This window comes from Bombus vosnesenskii, unplaced genomic scaffold, assembly GCF_011952255.1.
Source record: "Bombus vosnesenskii isolate JDL3184/JDL3185 unplaced genomic scaffold, Bvos_JDL3184-5_v1.1 scf7180000013295, whole genome shotgun sequence".
Taxonomy (NCBI): Eukaryota; Metazoa; Arthropoda; class Insecta; order Hymenoptera; family Apidae; genus Bombus; species Bombus vosnesenskii.
In genome coordinates, this window is record NW_022882946.1 from 3,437,696 (window position 1) to 3,459,209 (window position 21,514).

At 37.9% G+C, this 21,514-nt stretch overlaps 1 protein-coding gene across 8 annotated transcripts in view; it reads right to left on the bottom strand.

Moving 5' to 3' along the window:
• LOC117233418 (calcium/calmodulin-dependent 3',5'-cyclic nucleotide phosphodiesterase 1-like) overlaps positions 1 to 21,514 on the bottom strand; it is a 208,193-nt gene that overhangs the window by 81,798 nt on the left and 104,881 nt on the right. For 2 of the 8 annotated variants that reach the window (XM_033493721.1, XM_033493718.1), the window contains exon 1: positions 9,169 to 9,945. The exons of 4 other annotated variants lie outside the window; for them this stretch is intronic. In XM_033493721.1, the coding sequence (XP_033349612.1) occupies positions 9,169 to 9,352 (184 nt within the window). In that variant the 5' untranslated portion in view covers positions 9,353 to 9,945. Of the gene's footprint in view, positions 1 to 9,168; positions 9,946 to 21,514 lie in introns of those variants that run through there. 2 more of the 8 variants (XM_033493726.1, XM_033493719.1) reach the window with 2 other exon arrangements.

The following is a 21,514-nucleotide window of genomic DNA, read 5'->3' on the forward strand; positions in this document are numbered from 1 at the left end:
CGATTAACATCGAAACAGCATTCGTGCCAGCATCAAAACTAGAATATAACGATGTACACGCTGCCTTGTGGACTAATAGCCTTAACCTCTGTGTGCGCATAGTTTCACTTGACTGCATCAACTCTCTAAATTGAATCCGACGATAACGTCCGGGGTCAAGACAACTGTCCACGAATAACAGGCCAGCCTTTAATTTAATCCGATCAGTCTATACTCGTTGCTTGGTGAATTGATCGCGCTGTCCTTGAAGCGTCACTCATCAAGACGCTAAAGTATATCCTACACTATAAGTAGAAACATACACTGCCGATCATAGGTAAGTATCCGGACGTATTCAGTGAATCGATGGTCACGATGTATGAATTTAATCGATATATGCAAATTGTTGACGATTGATAAATTCGTAGAAATCATCATGTATTATTGTTACTCGTAATCAACGTTGTTTGTTGCTATTATCGTCATGTATAATCGTTGTGCGATTTAGTACAGCAGGTGAAGTTATGCGCACGATATTCCAAGGCGATCGTATACGAGTACAGTAAGCACAGCTTAATGCCAGACAATCGGAATAATCAAAACATCTACATGAAATTCGACGGCGCTCGAAATGGGGGCCAGATTTCTTTCAAATCAGGGACGACGCCTCTCTCTTGAGGATCTTCTCCTTGAAGACATAATCTGTTACTTGTGAAAGCGAAACTGCCGGGTCACCCAGGGCTACTTCGTTTTTTTATAGAACTCGACCTAGAGGAGGAAGAGAAGAGGGAACTGGTATAAGTTTTTGGCAGCCAATCGACACCCTTGTAGGTCCAAAGGAGAGGGAATGAACGACCAGGAGGGTTAAGGAACCATTAGGTGGCGACTCAATTTCGAGATGGTCAATTTCTGCGTGGACGTTGTAAAGTGACTGGCCGACACAAGAAAAATCATGGCGTTCTATTGTCATGGATACCGTTCTTGATGAAGAACCTTTTTCTTCTAAAAATATATATCGCGTCCTCTCGGCATTCTACGTATTACGTGGAATATTTCTCATTTGTACCTTCCTTTATGCTGCGCAGAATGCTTTTACACGGCAGTGTATTATATTTAGTATATTACGTTTCGAGCGACGCAGATCACAGAGACGCGAAAGCGACGCAATTGAAAATTTCGAAATCCAATAAAACGCTTTACGAAGAGACACGATTTACAGGTATGTTGGAATGTACGATTGGTTCATTGTAATTATGATATTGTTCATAGACATCGTGACGTTACTCTCGACGCTATAACGCACGTGTTTGTTCTCCGTGGAATTCTTCCATCATTTGTAACAATATTTTCTTAAGTATTGAAATTTATTCACATTTAGATAATTCTATTTTTAAGATACTTTGCATGCACGTAAAATATTCGTCATTGATCTCTTTCTCAGGTTCCTCCTACACAATTGAACTAATATTACATTAATTATTACGCAATTATTTTATTAATATCGCAAGATGTTATTATTACTTTCTTGCATGTCTCTGTAGCAAGTATGACAATGACCACTCGTTTCATAATAACGTTTCTCATAACAGAAGAAAATTCGATGTTACACGTGAAAGTAAATGAGAGCGTTAATTACGAAAATTAGAGAACAGAATAGAAATAATGGAACGATACAGGATCGTATCTATGGCGAGCCCACTTCCTTCCAACGTGAATAATTTAATTTCACAATAAAGTTCGGACTACCAAATTTCGCTTATTTCTATTAAGACTTCTCACTGGCGAACCATCTTAATTAATTGCTTTTCTCTGTATAACAATTTGACTATCTATAACAATTCGCGCAGGCTTGTTTCAAATTCGCCAAGTTAAAGCCACTTAAGAATATATGACACGTTTGAAAATGATAAAACGATGGTGCGTGCTTTTAAAAACTCAAGATTCAATCTATTCTGCTATATCATGTTCAGCTTGTTCGTATTTCAAATAATATCTAATTTATCCAATAACATTTCTGGCGAAAGGCTTGACTCGTACAAAGTTTATAAGCTAACAATGGCTGGGCTTGATCAATATTAGAAATTAATTATTAGATTGCCGATATTTATTCAAATTTATCTTTTTCGTAAGAAGATAAACCATCGAAACTTGAAGAATATAAGAGCATGTACTATTTTCTAAACATACTGACACGTACTTTACCTTCGTCATACTGTTGTCATTCGCTTAGATTCCTGCACATTTTTACTTTTGTCATAAATGCATGAATACCAGCAGTCTGAGTCTAACGAATACGATACTTTGATTATTTTATATATTTTTGCAAATGTGCGTTCTATGCATTTATCGTCTTCAAATTCTTCCTGAACAAAAATCGTAGTCTATCGAACAAATGTATTAAAGATTATGATAGATCAGAATAGATCAGAATGATCGATTTGATTTAGCTTATTTGCTAATGAAAGGAAGAAAATATTTCTACTTCGAAACGCAACCCGATCGGAACCGGATCGAATTCGATCGAAGAGTTGATCGAAACGACACACGTGAAATTGCCCGGAGGTTTCTTTAACGATATGGCGTAATTAAGAGGGCTGTAAGCAACGTAATCGTTTTTCGACAAAACGGCACCTCCGGTAGAGAAATTATTATTTCAACCATATACATGCGTCCTTCTTGAACATGTTTAGGCCAACTGCCTTTTCCTTTCTCTCTTCAAAGACACGCGTATCATTTAATGACGACGATTAATAAAAATTTCATGTTCGGCTGCCGGCCGAAACACGGATAATGACAGGACTATAATAAGACTTGAAAGTAGCTGACGAATATATTTAGAGGAACTTCTGATTCGATCGAAGATCGTGCCACCTTTAAAACTTCAGAAACTTGGTGACCCGGAATGGCCAGGCGTGCAAATTTAATTTAACAATTAGAGATACCACAGTTTGGGAACTTGGAAACTCCGATTTCAATTTCCAAGAAACAGCACGCATCTGAATAATTTTTATTACAATTTGCATTTCCTTAAAACTTTTCTCTCGTTTTCATTTTATTTCAAAGATAGAAGATGTTTCGCGTTTCTGCTAATTTTTTATAGAATCTTGTAACTTATTAAATAAACTATAAATAGTAATTTATTTCCGCTTTATGGGTACACATGAATGGGAAATATTTTATTAACTAAACTAGCAACTAAAATAATAAGCAAGTACCAGAGAAAACATGAACTAAGGCACGTTTTTTTAAATAAAAGTTCATAGCATTAATTTATACCAATTAATTTTCACCAACAAGCTGTATTAATTATACAAAAATGGAGGCATCCAATTTTTGCAAATCAAACATTTTAGACAACGAATTACTCGCTCAGTTCGTTAAATATTCAGATTGGCCCGTTCTTGTTCTCAATTAAATGTATACGTCAATGAACAGGAGACAATGATTAATTAAATGAAAATTGCCTCAAAGTAAAAAATATTAATAAACTAATTGCCCCTTAAATAGTCATATCGCATGATCTGGAGGCAAAGAACCATGAATTTCATTTATTTATTCATAGATCACGGTGTTCCTCTTTTATTTGTTCTATTTGATTAAGAAGAAGTTTACTCGAAGTACGCCATCGACAGCTCACTCACACTTACTATTCGAAGAATATGTGAAATAGACTTTTTACTGTAATGAGGTTACTAATGAAGCAAGTACACGATACATGACGTGAGAATTACACTTGCTTATATAACTCTTAATAAACAACTGAGTAAATTCCACGTACTCGTATACTGCCCCTTTTATCTTCGATAGCAAAAACGGTGTAATATTTATAAATTCTTTCTCTGAAAATTGGTTGCAAGAAGTTTCAAATAGTTACAGAAATGTTTATATATTCAAAGAAAAAATGTATACCATGGACCATACAATAAGCGATAAAACAACGATATTCGTAAACAGAACCGCGATTATTTCTTCGTGATAAAATTCACAAGTCATCGTGTAATGATAGAAAAGTAAGAAAAAGTTCTCACGATCGATTTTGATGTTTGATACATTGATATATCTCGATTGATAGTTTGATATGTTCATTTAATCGCAAAAGATACTTTATATCGTGCTAAACATAGACGTTTGACGAAATGTTCCCACCAGCATACGCATGGTTGAAAAGAAACTACATAAATCCTAGCGTAACATGAATTTTCGTTATCCATCAAAGATACAAGAATATTTTTCTCTACCACGTCCATGCTCAGAGAAATTATATTCATATATCAAGGCTGTCTCACCGTGTCGCACGACTCTAGATCTTTTCGTAAGAGTACGCTAACCGAACTTTTCACGTGCAATATCACGACATAGTATCGGTGCAAAGGAAGAGATAATATTACCAGAAGCTAGAATGCACGACGAAGCTCGCTTTTTCGAAGAAAAGCTGCAGCGACTCAACTCGCAAAAATCCATTGGCGAACAAACTCGACTGCGAGAAAGGAATACCTCGAGAACGATTCGTGAAACGATTCGTAATAACGTAATCATTCGACTAATGACGGATGCTGTCACTTATTCGAGGATAAACGGACCGTAACGAATCGCAGACGCGTTAACTCTTAAGAATGCTGCGCTATTTGGATTTTTCATAATTCCTTTGAATTTCTAATTGTGCAAAAGAATGAAAAATTTAAAGATAATGTCATAAGGCACTTTGAAATATCTTCTTTTCAAAATTAATGTTTAGATAACGTCGCATATTGTATCGAATACTAAGAATATCGAATATAATAATTTATATAATTCAATTAATTATTCCATCGAAACTTTCATCGCGGAAAAATACTTGTATTTACGTCAACGATTGGATGCAATAGGATGTATTCGGATATATGGTGAATTCGCGTGTTGTTTTCTCGACCAGGAGAAGAGTACTCTATTTGGATTTCCGCTGGTAGAAAAGTCTCTCCGGGAAAGAAGAAGCGAAGAAAGGAACAAAGGTCGTTGCGAAAATCGAGAAAATCGAGAAAAACGAGCAAAACAGGAAATAAATGGCAAAGAATACTCGATTTTGCAGTCTGTGCTAGTTTTTAAACGTCCAATGACATTCTCCAAATCCATGGGGATTCTAGGGAGATTTTCCACTAAAACAAAAGAGAAATGGTATTGAGAAAAATCTCGGACGTACTGACATTATCACGGCCGCTGGAACTAAGATTATCGGAAACACTCTAGTCTCGAAAGTAGCAATGTCACAGGACTGAACGCAATTTCCCATTGTTACGTAAAGAACAGACGATTAATGGTAGATGTATGGATTATATTGGACACAATATTTCTGAAAATATCTGGATGGATCCTACGAAATAAAAATTAACAATATGGAATTTACAAATTAGATGTAATACGTTTATTACATCTAATTGATTATTAGGGGTTAATTGTTAACTAATACGTTAATTGATTATTAGAAGTATTCATTTTTCCAAAGTTGGTTTAGAAAATTAAGTTGATGAGACAAATGGATTCATATAAATGATTAACGATGTTATGGATAATTTTTTACCCATGTTTTATACTTGTATTATTCTTCCTAATGTCTTAGTAAATTACCTTAGTCGTAAATTACGTTAGTCGTTTAGAACAAATCGCATAATCATATCCATTTTTATTAGAAATTTATCCTATTATTTATCGTATTATTTATCATGATAGGACAAATACCAAATTTCGCTCACATGAAATAATTAAAAACACAATATTAGAATAATTTGTGCATAAACACGTTCCTAGAATATATACGTGAAATTAGATGAGTGGAACAATACTAAATCCCAGCAATCGTAAATAAACGTTTACGATACAAATATTAAGACGGACGACAGACAAAACACGTAAATCGCAATATGTTTCTTACGTTATACAGTACTTATTTTACTTCTTTTGTTATAACTCTTGTTATTATATCGATACAAATGCGGATAAAAGCGAACGATAAATACATCGTCGAATGTTATAACCTGAACTTAAATTATTCCACGTAATATTTATAGTTACAGTACGGTATTCGGTGGGAAGAAATAAATTCATAATTCACGATCGGAACAATCGTAAAGCAGAAAAGTTCCTAACTTCTGTACTTGGTAGACCAGGTAAAAAATTGAACAATTAGAGAAGCGAACAGGGCTTCACGATTGTGATTCTTCTCGGAGGGAAGTGAATGCGGCGTGTAAACGTGGGTTAATTTCAAACGGTTGACGGATGAAAAGAAAGTACAAGAACGGTGTTAGAGGGAGAACCTGAAGCCAGTAAAAATGATAAAATCACTTGCTTTCAGGCATTTTGTAATTTCGTGCGCCGCGTTGCAAGTTCTTTCGTTAAAAATATTTCCCCGTAATTTCTCGCGCGCTACGTAGCACGCGATGTAAATGTCCCTTCCTCCCCTTTCTTTCGCATTTTTTTTCTATTCTTTCTTGCTTCTCTGTCTCGAGTTTCCCGTCTCCACTTTGCTTGCTTGTTTTATAACGAAGAGCACGTGCAGTTCATCGTCGTGGTCGTGGTCGTCGTAGTCGAGAGGACGTTGTTACCATCGCAGCAACATTGCTCCGTGTCGTAAATAGATTTGCTTCGAACACAAAGTTCAATGTAAATGAACTCCAAGTGAATTAAGAGCTCGACAAACGAGGTTGCCTTCTACTCGCCTTCGATAACTTTTGACACCGAGGAAGAATGGGTCATTCGGTTACAATGGGTGTCGCTGTATTCGGCTGAATTCGATCGGCGATCTAAACTGCAACGGTACGATGGCATCAATGCCGAAAAATGTATTGTACGTACTTTTTGGCGACCATGTAGACGGCAGGAATGTATACGATGAGATGGAAATCTGGCTCTCAACTTAACAACAATAATTTCCACTGATTAGTCTTCCATGTAATATTCGTTATTGTAACATTTATTGTATTCAACGATTAGAACCTTCGTTGTTCCAGTTATTTGGCGGTTCATTTGTTCCATCTCTGCTGAATTTTTCATTTTTCTTTTTCAAATATTCTTTTTCCTAGTGTATTTACTGCCTAATTGAAAGTGTTGAACGTTTCTCCTGACAAAAAATTCTATAAAAATCGAAGCAATCTATCGGTCAGGAAATGTATTTTTCAATTCTATATTATGAAAGAACTTGGTATACAGCTTTTCACGGTACGATAATATTTATAATTCTCGGCAGTGTATCGTGCGAGGGAACAATTTGCTAATCAAATTTTCAAGACGAAATAATTTCACCCAAAAATGAAATACCGTTTTTTCGTAGCTTATGTTGTTTATGTGAAAATATACGATTCAACCGCGTGTGATTTGTGGAAACTTCGTTTTGAAAATATAGAAGCAAAATGTGGCGACGGCACTTTCCGAGCAACCTAATATTTTTATTTTTGACGTGACATTACAGTTTTATCTTATAAGTCGTATGTCACGTAATGGAAGGCAAGAGGGAAAAAGCCGAAACGTGCTGTTTGCCATGTGTATGAGTATTTGTGTTTATAAACAGCCGTATTCCATTTACGAATAGCGGAACACAAAGTTTGGAAATATTCTCGAACTTAAGGAGAAACACCGAATAATCTTCAAACTCGGTTGCGAATTGTTCACGAAGAGTTTGCGTTCGACAGATGTTGAAATTGAAAAAAGTAAAGATAATTATGATTATTAGATCATTATTATTGTACGAAATATAAAATATAATATTTATGAAGCTAATGGTATAGACGCGTTATTTGTTATTTTTATAAGTATCTGTATAATGTATAATATAATATATAATAAATAAGAAATATGTGAGAAAATCCGGTCAGAACACACTGGTCAAATAAATATAAATGTTTAATTACTACGACAGATTACGTATTCGTGTTTAAACAAAAATGTTTAAATTAAGAACGATATGAATGTGCATCAGAGGTAAACTATAAAACGACATGATTAACTTACTCGTATACTAACATACTCGTTATAGTAAACTATAAAAGGACATGATGGGATCCACAATGACATAAAAATTTATCGGAAAATAGACAACTTTCATTAACGTGCACAAAAGATATCACTCTTTTGAGCCGCAAAATTAAACATATCTTGCAATATCATTTGGAGCATAAAAGTTGACAGAATATGAGAATGAAATGCTAAATATTACACAAACCCGAGTAAATAATAATTTATCCGATAAAAACAGGATCGAACGAAATCTGCGAATTTTCGTAATCTCTGCAGTTCTATTTAATATGTACAATATTGAAATGCACATAATAACGTTCGATTAACAACGAGTTTCTTTGCCGATGATAATAAACCGGCCGTATTCGTACCTCGATTCAACGAGAAATCCACGTACAAACACGGCTCGCGAAATTCAAAGGTGTTCGCGCTTCTCTGCTTAACCACTCGCGCGTTTCTCAATTAATTAAGCTTACCCGGTATTTTTCCCTTTTTTCCTCCGACCATGGTTACCCGTTTTGAACCTCGAGCGTGTGTACGGGTATTTCGCTTAATTAGGGCAAAAGACGAGACGCGGCACGATTACGTATAAGCAAGAACACACGATTTACGAGGTCGTTGAAATCACGAAGTTGACGTTGCACCAGTCACCGAGCGTGCTGGGTACCAGAGAATAATTACACTCGTACAAGCAAAACTCTCGGACGAGACGCTCTTGCGTGTACTTTCCGAGTAATAAACTTTTGATTATTTTTGCAAATGAGCCTGTACAGCGACAGAGGAATGCCGGTGATAGCACGGAATACAGCAATAAAGAAAAACAGGCATTCTCGTTGACCCACAACTGTCGTCCAAGTTTACGCGGACTTTCGCCCTGAGGAAACTCGCCGTAACATCCAGACGCTATCGAATAAAAAAAAAAATTCCGGATGATTTGTAGCTCGTTCGATCGAACCACTAAAAATACGAGAAGACTTGCCGTAATCATATCGCCTATAAAAAATAAGGAAAGAAAAGAATATTCTGACTAGATGGAAGAGTTGGTTCCATCGGGGTCGTATAACATAACGACGATAATACCTCGTACGCGCCACGCCATCAAGAACGAAAGATAAGCAAAGCCTTTTCCCTCTTTCGTTCTCCACCTGCCCTTGCTCTATCTGGCTGGACGATAGAAGTCGAGTCTTATCGTGGTTCGGTACTTACCGATCACGTAGCTATACCCGTCCAAGGTGAGAACACATTTGCGTGTGTTGGAAGAGCTTGGAATTCCTGGCACTATTCTGCGAGAAATTCGCTTACCAGGGCTGCAAGGAGTACTGCCGGTACTTGCAGCACCTGGGTCCGAGTGGCACTTCTGCACGGGATCTTTGCTTTGTCTAGACATCATCGTCCTCTTCGGAGCCACTTGTACTGCGCTTCTCTAGCAGAAGCCGGAAGAAAGAAAACCTACTTCCGCACCATGCCCGCGCCTCTAGTCTACTTAGCCACGCGACGATCTCCAACAGACTTTTACTATCGTTGTCAAGTTTTTATCACGACAGCCTGACAACGTGAATTCGATACTCGTCATTGCCGTTGGCTGACACCCCCGTTACATCCGGTTCCACTTGCACACCGTTCACTCGACAAAGTACAAAGTAGCTCGTCCGTGACACACGATTTTTCCCTTGCTCGCCAACGTTCCAACGAAACTTCGATTTTACCCTTTTCCCCTCTGTTTACCTTTGCGCCCCAACTTCTTTCGGTTCTTTAACGAACCAATACCACTGGCGCTCGAAGCTTCGAAAAGCTCCCACGGATTACTTCCAGGCCATGAAACACGTCGTGCCGGTAGATATACTCGTTTCACGAAATCCTCCACTCGTCGCTGGCCGTCTGAAAACGCTAGAACACGAGCTACGTAGCTGTAATTGCGGTTAATCGTCGAAACTCGCGTGAACCGGCCTAGCTTTAATCGACTACCTTTTTCTTCTTGTCGTTTAAAATTCGAAAGTTTGGGATTGAAAGGATTATTTGATCTTTCAGTATATATAAGATCTCGCGGATTTCGATCGTAACACGAACGTCACGTTTACGCTGGAAGGTTTTGTACAAGAAAATAGAGAAAGTTCCCCTTTGTAGAGCAATTGTTTGATAATGGCTTTCCTCTTGCTCTCGAGCGTTCCCAGTGTATGCCCGAGTAATTTGTTCAACGTCCCTGAAGAGACTTGAGAAGACTCCTTCAGGCACACTGTTGCATGCCAGCTTCTATTCCAGTTCGGATTACCGCGTTTCACGTATCATTTTCTTTGGTATTTCTCACATACTTTCGAGCGTTTGATTTGATTTCCTCTTTAACGCCGATTTCCCGTGTCCTCAAAACCATTTGATAGCTTCGATTGTTAATTGTATATTCTTATCTTGCTTCTATTTTATCGCATGATTTTTCTCCTTTTTATTTTAGTTAGTTTTTACTCAAAAGATTGTTTACTTCTATTAAAAAGTTTAAACCACAGTGTATTTCCAACGAGATGTTGAGAGGAGTTTCGCCCGTTTAACTGATATCGTGGCCATTAAACTATTCCGAGGTTTGATCAACTTCAATGACAATCGCTGCATCCGGTGCTTCCCAGCGAACTTGTTTATCTTCTGGAATTGCTTTCGGCCGTGCTGATTTCCAGCGAAGGATTACGAGCATCCTTCTCTTTTCTCCCTGGTAACTTTCTCAACGCGTCTCGCGTCCCGTTCGCTATCCCTTTACGTCGAGATTCTTCGAATTACACCGAAACAAGTAGTCCAATTGTCCGCTGAACAATCGTCGTAATTCGTTCTTTCCTCGTTTACTAACTACGTCGGCTCGTAATCCGATTAATTTCACGTTGGTGGAACGCCTGCGAATGCACGGTATCTTTTAATTCCGATACCACGTAAGTTTCTTTCTAAGGCAGCGACTAATAAATACGATTCTCCGTTTCGTTACTTTTCGATAGAATTTCTTTACGTCCTCCTTCGATCAACTGCTGCCAATTTCTTCAACCACCGATGATTTCGGTCTCGAGGAAGTTTCTACTAGTTTCCAAAGTTGTCGATCTTGAATTTATCGACCTGTGGATTCTAAAACATTTCGAACGCGCCAGCAACGTGCTACGTTATCTTTACAAGGGCCATCGATGTCAGTTTTCATCATTTTTCTAGTATATCTTCGGGCTCTCGTGGAACATAAATATACCAGTAGCTCTATCGACCAGACAAACAGACCAACTTTCCTTCTTATTCTCTTTTTCCTTCTTTTTCACACCTTCGTGAACGTTCCAAGCTGCACGCAGCTCGATAAGGTTTCCGCCAGCACAAAAATTTATGCCGCGAACGCTGACCCCAGTGTCGATTACAAGCTAACGATCCCCGCGAGCAAACGACCTAAGAGAATCCTCGTCGTCAGTCTACTCGTTCGTTCCACCGATCGGTAATCTTTCCTGTCACGTACGTGTCCGAAATTTCTGGCAAATACGCGCAGCTTCTCGGAATCAGCTATGCATCGAACGATCTCTCGATCTTTCTTCGATCAAAGGGACGTACGTGAAAGTTGGCTACTTTGAATACCGCATAGATGAAAGATAAATTCGACGAATCGACGAGAATTCCAAGTTTAATATATTATTGGCATTAATTTTATTTATATCGTTATAGATGCACGATTATAAGCAAATTACTATTCAACCTTAATCGGCGCTATTGAATATACACGTTCACATCCGCTCGTTAACCTTAAGTAGGTAAGGCATTAATCTTCTACCAGCTTCTTTTGATAGACGTACTCGATTCCCCGGTACAGAGACTCTTCGAGCTGATTGATCACCTCCAAACGACCGACAGCGTATTAACACGTGTCCGTCGCCAGGATTCTTCCGAGTGAACCTAACGTGCGGTCGTGTATGCGGTTCTCACCCCTTTCTCTTTGCCGTACTCGTCTTTGAAGTCTGACCGGTCGGATCGATCCGATGGATCTCGCCACTGAGAAGTGCACGCACGGGAAATTTCGCGAGAGACCGCGTGAACCACTCGAATTTGCTCGTGCAAGCTGGAGATGTTATCACGAATGGAAAGTCGACAAAGTTTCTCCGGGGTAATTTAGCCTGGAAATGGTAGGGGAAGGGGGAACACGGGCCGATAGTTCAATTACCTTTGCGCCTTCTTCGCAGAGTTTTTACGATGGCCGTTACGTGCATGCACGGACACGGAAAATCGTGATGGCGAGGGGTGAAGGTATTCTGCGATCGATTCACGTTACCATAACGTTAAATTCAGTTTACCCGCTCGTGCACCGGCGCGCCGGCACTCTCGCGAAGCCGGCACGCGCACGGCGCGCACCTTTTCATACAACGATCGATCACTTCGCATTCGCTGATTATCGGGATCCAGAGACGATCATTCGTCGATCGTTTCACGCGTCTACACGACTACGCTCGCACAGGTGTCATTTAACCAGATGCGCCCGTCGCACGCACCTGCTCGAGCCTGAAAACTCTAGCCGCGAGGATTACGCAAGTTTGGTCGCCTTCTCGATAATATTTATTTATACTTTATCCAAGATTATCCGCGTCGTTGCCGCTTCGATCGAGCATTTCCTCTTCCTGTGGCTGCGTCACTTTTTATTAATAACCCGTCCAGGATTATCCTTTTCGCTATTCGACAGTTCGCACGGAAATCCGTTCGCAATTTCGCAAACAGCAGACTCAACGTGACTGACTTCTCCGTTTCTACATCACGTTACTCGTCGTCCCGGCAATCCGTCAAACGATCCATCCTGTCAAAATCCAACCACCGGTAAACAAACTTTATCCTAGATTTCTCTTCGTTGATTGTGTCAGCTCGACGAGATCCCGAACAATCCACCGGGTGATCAAATCACATTTGAAAAATTTTGCATCGCCATCGAAGTGGCGATGATTGCGGTTCGGCGATAGGGAACTTTGAACGGAAGAGGTGCGCAACGCGCGAGTGGAAGAACCGCGTGCTTGGTCAGACGTCACGCGGCAGACTCGTGTGACAAGAGGGACGTGCCGGCTGAACCCACGAATGACGCCACGAGGGAAAGATCGACGCGAAGCGAGCAAGGGAGCGAGCAGGACGGAGCGAATGATACACGCGCGAACGCCAACACGCGAACGCGATCTACGCGAAAACGGAGACACACGTGCGACCTGAGCCGCGGTACCGCTACAACTGAACCATTCCAAACCTCCACCTCTCGTCGAGTTTCCTCCTCTCGCTCTTCACGCCGCTCCAAACCCTCCTGTCGACCCGCTACGTCGCCCTCTCACTACTCTCTCTCTCTCTCTCTCTCTCCCCTCTCTTCTCTTCTCTTTCCATCTTATTGCACGTCGATCATTCTTCTCCCTCCCTTTCACCGTTCCCAGATTTCTCTCTTTTTCTATCGTTACTCTCATTTCTGTCATCCTTGTCGTTCTTCTGTTTGCTGGTTCGTTCGTCCGTTCGTTCATTCTGTCATCGGTTCCGCTCGTATCTTCGTTCGCTTTTTCTCTACGATCCGCGAATTCGACGAGTTTCCTTACCCTCGTGAGTACTATTCACCCCCAGGTAAACATCGAAGACAGTTTCTTTGGGAGAAAAGTCGTAGGGATCACCGATTACCCTACGGCGAACACTACTTCGATAGGGGATGTTTGGTCGAAGCGAGGGAGATTGTTTCGGGCACACTGATTAACATAGAAGCACCGTCGTAAGTGAATTTACAAATGCCAATGCGGCCGATTGTCGGTTTACCAAAGGGAGAAAGCTCGATGGCATGGTACGATTATTTCGTTTTAGGATTAAACAGTGATATTGCGATGATTGATCGTGAACCAGGTGTTTGGCGTATACATTGAGAAACAGACGGTAGATTTCGATATTTTAGCGAAAGATCTTGCGTAGAAAATTGCATTATTATATATCTGTATATATTATATACTATGCTTATAATAATTATGTATTATATATTTATACGCTACCAGATGTTTCAGTTTCTTCGATCAAATTTTGTCAGGAAGTTCCATAGAATTATGGATTTAAGGAGATGTTGCATAAACATAGATCGTTTGAAGCTTTACTGGAATTATTTTTGACAAAAATTGAAAATACAGAGAGAATAATTTTTGGGTCAGCGAATATTCCTCTTAATTCCGTACCTCTATATTTTTACGTGTAAGTAATTTTGTAAAAGCGATATACTAAACAAGTATCAATATACATGACGAATTGATACAAAGAGTTGACGGATTCATTGAGACGAAGCAAATGAACTTCGTATTAACAGCAACGATTACATTTATAATGGATCTATCTTTGTCTTACAATATTCTTTTCATATTTCGTATTTCTTAATGAACATGGCAAACATCCTATACCTATGCAACATGTTCTTTTATTCATGCCTATAGAAAATTCCATCAACATTTGGCTGGTAAAGTTGTGACACGTTGTGTATTAATCATATATCATCATATAGTGTACCTTTTTTACGCACGACGAAGTTACGGAACACAAGAAGGGAGAAGACAATTCAAGTCTGTCCTTACACGTTTTCGTTTATGCGATATTCGATCGTTCGATCTTCTCGCGTTGGTCTTTCTTAGCATCGTCTCTAGATAGATATCTATCCCTCGTTTGACCCTTTCACCTTTACTGCTCCCATCTTACGCCGACAGGTAACCCGCCACTATCGCCGTAACCTTTTAGAAATTTCGCTCACTCGGAACGCCATAAAACGAGTCTGGGAATTTTCAACGGGAAATAGAGCAATGCACAAGGACGCGCAAGAAGAGAGTTAATCGCTTGTGCGCTCGGCGAGTGGAAATAAAAATGATTAATTCCTAAAGCGACGCAGACGAGCAACACGCAACCGCATGAATAATTAGAAAAGTTCATTCCCATTTCAGTCATCCAATTATTTGTTTGCGCTCCACGATCCTACCGAGATTCTTTTTTTCTCATCTGCTCGTTTCCTTTTTTCCTCTCATTATCGTAGTTTTCCCTTCAACGCGTCACTTCCGCCATCGTGATTTCTCTTTGCGCCTCGACGTCTATGACACTCACTAAGCCTCATAACACCCTTCCACATTCTCTTTTTCTATCGCGAATTATTCCCATCTCTTCGGGCTGAAAACTGAACTTTATTTCCAAACGCGTAATGGGAAATGTTTAGCATTTAATTGTATTCTTTGTCTTCTCTTGTCTCCCTTCTTTAACAGTATGCTCCGTTCCATTTGTAGGCGTCTGTCACGTTCGATTTAATTGAAATTAACAATCGTCCAGTCTCCCCCGTAAAACTGCGTCATTGATCGAGTGAATTTTCCAAATGTAATTTAAATTTGGCAGTGAATCTGATCGCAGCTATCGACTTTCTCGACACTTCCAACGTTTCGCGCCGATGTACTTCCATATTTTCAGCACTGTGTTGCGATAAAATGTTTCGCGTTGGTCGCCATAGTTATCCGCCCACTAACCGCGCTCTAACATCTCCTTCCACCCGATCCTCTTGGTTTATGTAAATTTAGCGCGATTAACTCTATTTCGTCAGTGTCCTTAACTCCCCTTCTAGGTCTAATGCAAACAGAACGACCGGATAACGAACAATTCGGTACATATTTCGAAGGATAGCAACTCAATGAGAAACAGAAATTGAATTCTCCCGCATGACACGAGGTCCCTCGAGGACCATAATTTTCTAACATTTTATCATTAGTCTTATTTGCATATATAACACGGTTGAGTTTCTTTTTAATGTATTATTTTTTAGTACTATTGTTAAATTTCTATAAACTCATCAATTTTGACAAAAATGACAGCGTTTCCTACGTTTGATGGACAAATTTTTTATGCTAATAACTTTATTGCAAGTTGCAGAAGGAGAGAGGGAGGAGTTCGATAAAAGGTTCGAGTTAGCAGCGAGAATTTTTTCCACGGGTAATGTCCTTAATTCGATTCCTGTGTCACATTTATAGATTCCCCCGTTAATGTACTCTAATATACACGGCAGAAGAACTTAATCTTTTATCTACCGACACGTGACAGTGCTCTTGCTTCTATCGCTTTCTACAGAACAACCCTTTAAAGGCAGAATGTATTTTACACTCCACATGTCGCGTTCCTCCGCTTATACCGATAGATAAATTTACGCTTGGAAGGATTTAATTTAGGTCAGACATAAATCGACCTGGGTCGCGTAATTACCAATACAGAGGCTTCAGATATTCTCTGTCGGCCGCCTAAAATCCTCGATTCGAGTACCTCGGTTAGACGCCTTTCGTAAATCCCCTTCATATTACGACTTGAAGTAGGGAACATTTCAAATTCAAACGCAGTACGCAGCTACATCTGTTTTACACGGTAGCGTTACGCTCGCGGAAACCTCAGCCCACAGAGGGAAGTATATGGAGTCTCACAGCGTCCAACGAACCGTTCCAATTCCCCTTCGACACTAGCTCCAACCTCGAGTGGCAAACCCTTGCTTCGTCATGCCTCACCAACGACGCTATCGTGGATATCCCTCATGCTTCCCCCACACACTCTCTATGCTATATTCCATACTGTGGCCCATCTTCATCTTTGCACGATCTAGAGTATACGCCTTAGGACGAGTGTGAGCGAGATGACTTCAAATATCCATAAAGCTTACTCCAAAGGGATAGTAAATTAGTCAGCAAAGACTCTGCTTCTAACCGTGAGACAGAGATGTGCTTCCAGTAGTTTCGCTCGAGTAATGGCTGATTCGGTCGCGAAGGTATTTATGTGACTGGAAATAGGAAGCACCGTGAAGAACATCGGGAAGATGCGTAAAAGGGGAAGCAATTTTCCGCGTGAAAAATTCGTTGAACGGTGTAGCGACGTTGATATATCGTCGTAGGACGTACTGGGAATATAAGTAACGTCGAACCGGGGATGTTTCGTCATTTTTATCGCGCTACGTCCTGAATATGCATGATATGCATGAGCGTCGTTCAATTCCGATTGTTTCCATTACGAAACGTTTGTTAGTGACTCGGTAAAACTGAATGGCTTGGGAAAATATTACGTTGCAATTAATGTTGATTTGAAGAATAATATTTTATCAAGCTTATTGTACCATTACGTACCTATATTCTGTTCTGCTAGAAGAGGTTATTTGCTTCGAATATAATGCATTCCTGATACTGACATATCACATTTGTATTTATATTCGTTTTTATTGGCACACATTTTGTACTTTATTGTATTATAAGAAATTGTAGGTTGTGAAGATTATAAATTTATATAAATAGCGTTGAAGTGTATAATATGACAAGTAGATTATAAATTATTTTTCTAGAAGGGCAAAACTATTTGATTTTTGCAGTATATAATTTAATATTTCTGAAAATTAAAAGAAACTGCGTCAGTCATAATCTAGCCAAGTCCTGCAGAAAATTTCTTATTCAAATAGATGCGAGGATTATTTTACATTCATCGCATGCGTCTCTGACATTCTATTCGTCTCTACATATAATACTTCTTCCACAGGAATAAAATCGCACACGCATGGTTTTAATTCATAACTACTTCTTATCTCGCTTCATGAATAATTTCCTTCGTTAGACATTGAACATCAAGGACGGGAAAGAATTAACCTGTTAAAAGGATCCTTGTAAATTCATATATGGTTTAATATACATAATTTATAGCTTCCTACCAGTTTAATGTACCTTCCTGTCTAATTTCTCCCAATCAATAAAAGTTTGTAGATTTCCTGCCTCTAAAAAAGGTATTAAGTAATATAATATTTTCTTTAATTCATCTCTTACTTTCTTCCATTATACTATAATAACTTCTGATATCAATTTTTGTACATGTCTACCTTACCTTCCTTACTGTCATACCCATATATTTGATTTTCAAAGCAAATTTTCGTTTCATGCTTAATTTCGTCGGGTTCGCAACTTCTCATTTCTGCAGTCTTACACGTGAATGGAACAAATGCATCTCATACTATTCTTCAAACACTATGCATACTTACTTCGTTTCAATTTTCTTTCAAATAAACCTTGGGTAGCTGCGGTAGCTTTAGGCTACATTTGCTTACTATACAGTCATATTAAGTTCGATAAGAAAATGCATTGTGTTAATGTTTTATTGTTCGCTGTATTAGTGTTGATCGTAGTTAAGTTGCATCGAACTTTTCCATTATTTAAAAAATGTGACCTCATACTTCGTATTAACAATTTAATTTTACGACTCCTTTCCATCTATTTCTCAACTGATCCCTCTGCAGAGAATTGTTAGTCCTTAGAGCTTATGAAGTCATCAGTAAGTACGTTTGACATTTAGCTACGATTGGTCTTGAAGCGAAATATTCTCAGGGCGATGACAAATAAACCATCACTAGCATGTTCTTTTATTTATAGCTTTACCATACGCTGGATAAATGCCGTTGCAAGTTTGTACCTCTACCTTTCTTGAACTCGTACGACGACACACATGATTTCATTCTTTGATATTTCCCCACTTCGATTATTGGCATAAAATAAACAAAAAGCCATCGTCCTTTTATATATTATTGGAGTATGACGTCTGTAGTTACTCTGTAGAATTAGTTTCTATTGAACACCATCATATTTTATTTCATGTAATGCAAGAACCGACAAAATTTGTCTATCTATCTAATACATTGGTGTAACCAACAGTTTCAATGGAATAGTTCCTCATTATTTGTTATTTGTTAAACATAAGCAAAAATTCGTCTCGATTACCGAATATCGTAATGAATATTTTATTCTGTATATTTTCATATTCAGTGTACATTTCGTATATTTTTACACTTTTACGTATTAATCATGATCACTTCCCCTTTTAGAGAATTTCCATTTTTACACGGGCATCTAGATTAACACATGAAAAAAGGAGATTTCAATATCATGAATTTATTATAATGTCAATAACGAATTTCAGAATGACTGAATGATGTGAATAAGAAGTTATCGAGCTTGGAAATCTCTATTGGTCGGATAGCCGCGTACAAGCTCGGAAAAATGAGTTTCTCGAAGCTTTGTGAAAGAGCTTTAAGCCACGGGAGGTTTTCTCTTCACGATAATAGTATCAATGTCTCGTTTTTTCTTCAAGATAAATTCTACGATTGAATCTTACCTCTATCGAAGCTTTAAGTAAAAGTTATTTTCAATATCAAATGAATAGGTCTGTTCTTAATTACACTTAACGATTACCAAGGTTTTGTAATACGAAATGCTTTTATGTAGTATTTGTAACATTATCGTTTGAAGAAAATGAAGAGATGGGTCAAATTATCGTGGAATAATAATTGATGACGTTAATTGCAAGTAGCAAGTAACCTAAAATATATTTGTGTTTCAGTATAATATTCGTTAAATCAATGGTTTACACAGCTACAATTCTACTAATGCAATAACCAAGATAAAATTAAGAATGAAATAACTTTACCGTGATCCTCCACTTGTTTTGGGTCGTTGCATTCGTTCTTCTCAAAACTATATTTTTCATATAAAACATTCAAACATGACAGAATATAATATCAGTTAAGGATTTCGCTAGCGTTGTATTATTTGCTGTTTCATAACTGAAAATTTACGTACGTTAATATTAATTAAACGAAGTAATGCATTAATTAAATCTCGTACCACGTTTCAATGTGCATGGACAATGTTACTATGAAAGTTGCAAACTGTTGAAGTATATTTTCCTTCAAATTCCAATTAATTATACATTTTAAATACCGGTAGATCTGCAGATACTTGATAATTTACTGTTAACAATTAAATTTATATAAGTTTTACAGATATAATAATTTTAACTTAAAATAAATAAAGTTGGGAACAAATCTAAAAGTATGCATATTGGGTTGAGAACTAAGTGATTGCGGATTTTGTCAATACCACCTAATGACAAAATTCGCAATCGCTTAGTTGCCAACCCAATAGTAACTATAATATAAGATATTTAGCGTAAATATACATTTTGCAGAGATCGTAAAAGTTGTTCAGTATATTAATAGGTCTCAATATTCAGTAAGATCATTTTGTAAATTTACATTTAAAATTACTATTCATACCTTGTGTTTATTTTTTACTATGTTTGGGGTTAGGTTGTAACTTGTATATAAATATTCACGCTGGTTTCAATCCTATCAATATCATCATGACAGTCGTGTCTCGTTATAATGAAATCTCGTGCTAATGAAATGAAAATATTCTAAACAGTTCATACAATATATACATAACAATCCTGTACGGTAAATCTTCGAATATTATTAAATAATATAAGCCACTGTGCATTTAACGCCCTATCATTTTCTACGATGCGAAATCCGGAGGAATCCGAAGTTCGATGACGTCACGTCCGACTATAGCCGAGGGGCCCCGAACTTAGAAAAGCGCGCCAATAATCTCACTGTTACACGAGTCCTCAGGCAAGCCAGTCACGTCGTTCGCCTATGTTAAACTTGACAGTGAATCATATTTACGAAAGTTTTTATTCGAGAGGTGTGAAAATACGTCTTATTCTGAATAAGTTACTGACTAATGTGCAATGTAGTACGAGTTACGTCGCTCCAAGCCGTAGTACTCCACGTTCCATATTCCTTCCATATCCACGATCACCAGCTCGCCATTTTGTCCGGTATTGAACAATATTTTATCTTATTTTCTTACAAATTTATTTATAGTTAGTTACATGATGAATACGACACCATTAACGATGTTATATTTATATATATATTAGCTAAAATTTAATGTGTTTAAGTAAGCTTATATAAGTAAGATTGCATGTTATCGAAAAAGAATTGAAATCCTTTGTGTATACTGTGTATATACTGTTTGTTTCTTTCGTTGCTTTCTTACGCTCGACCTTGTTACTATTTTTAAAAGAGTATCACATTTGAAGCATCTACATTGGTCGATTGAAAAAATAAACAATGTAACTTGTATGTTTATGTCTCGTGTGTACGTCGAAGTGAATAAGAAATGTATCACCGTGACAGTAACACATTCAGGTTATTAGAACTACAACTAGACAGAGAAATTTGAAGATTAAGATCTCGCTTCCGATTGTGTTCATTGTGTTGTGTACATATATCATTCCGCGTCTTATAAATTAGTATACAGAGTGCTGCAATGAATAACAACTCGAACAGAAAATATTTATTGGAAAGAATACTTATGTCAAAACAATTATTTATATGTTCATGAATACATATATATACAAATGAAAATAGCTTAATAAAATATTTTATTTAATATATAAATATTCCATAATATGCATATAGTTTATTATAAAATATTTATAGAAGGTTAGGTCGCTCTCTATTTCTTCGAATATTGCAATAAACGTGTAGCAGATAGAATTAGGAACTAAAATACACTACCACTTAATTACATTAATTTTCTACATATGAAGAAACATTAATTTTTTTTTTAGGCATGTAGTTTAGATATATTGTAGTTATAAATCATATAGAATTTCTATAAATATGTGTTATTTGATAGATGAATGAGAGAAATTACACGAACTTATTTATAGTTTTCTT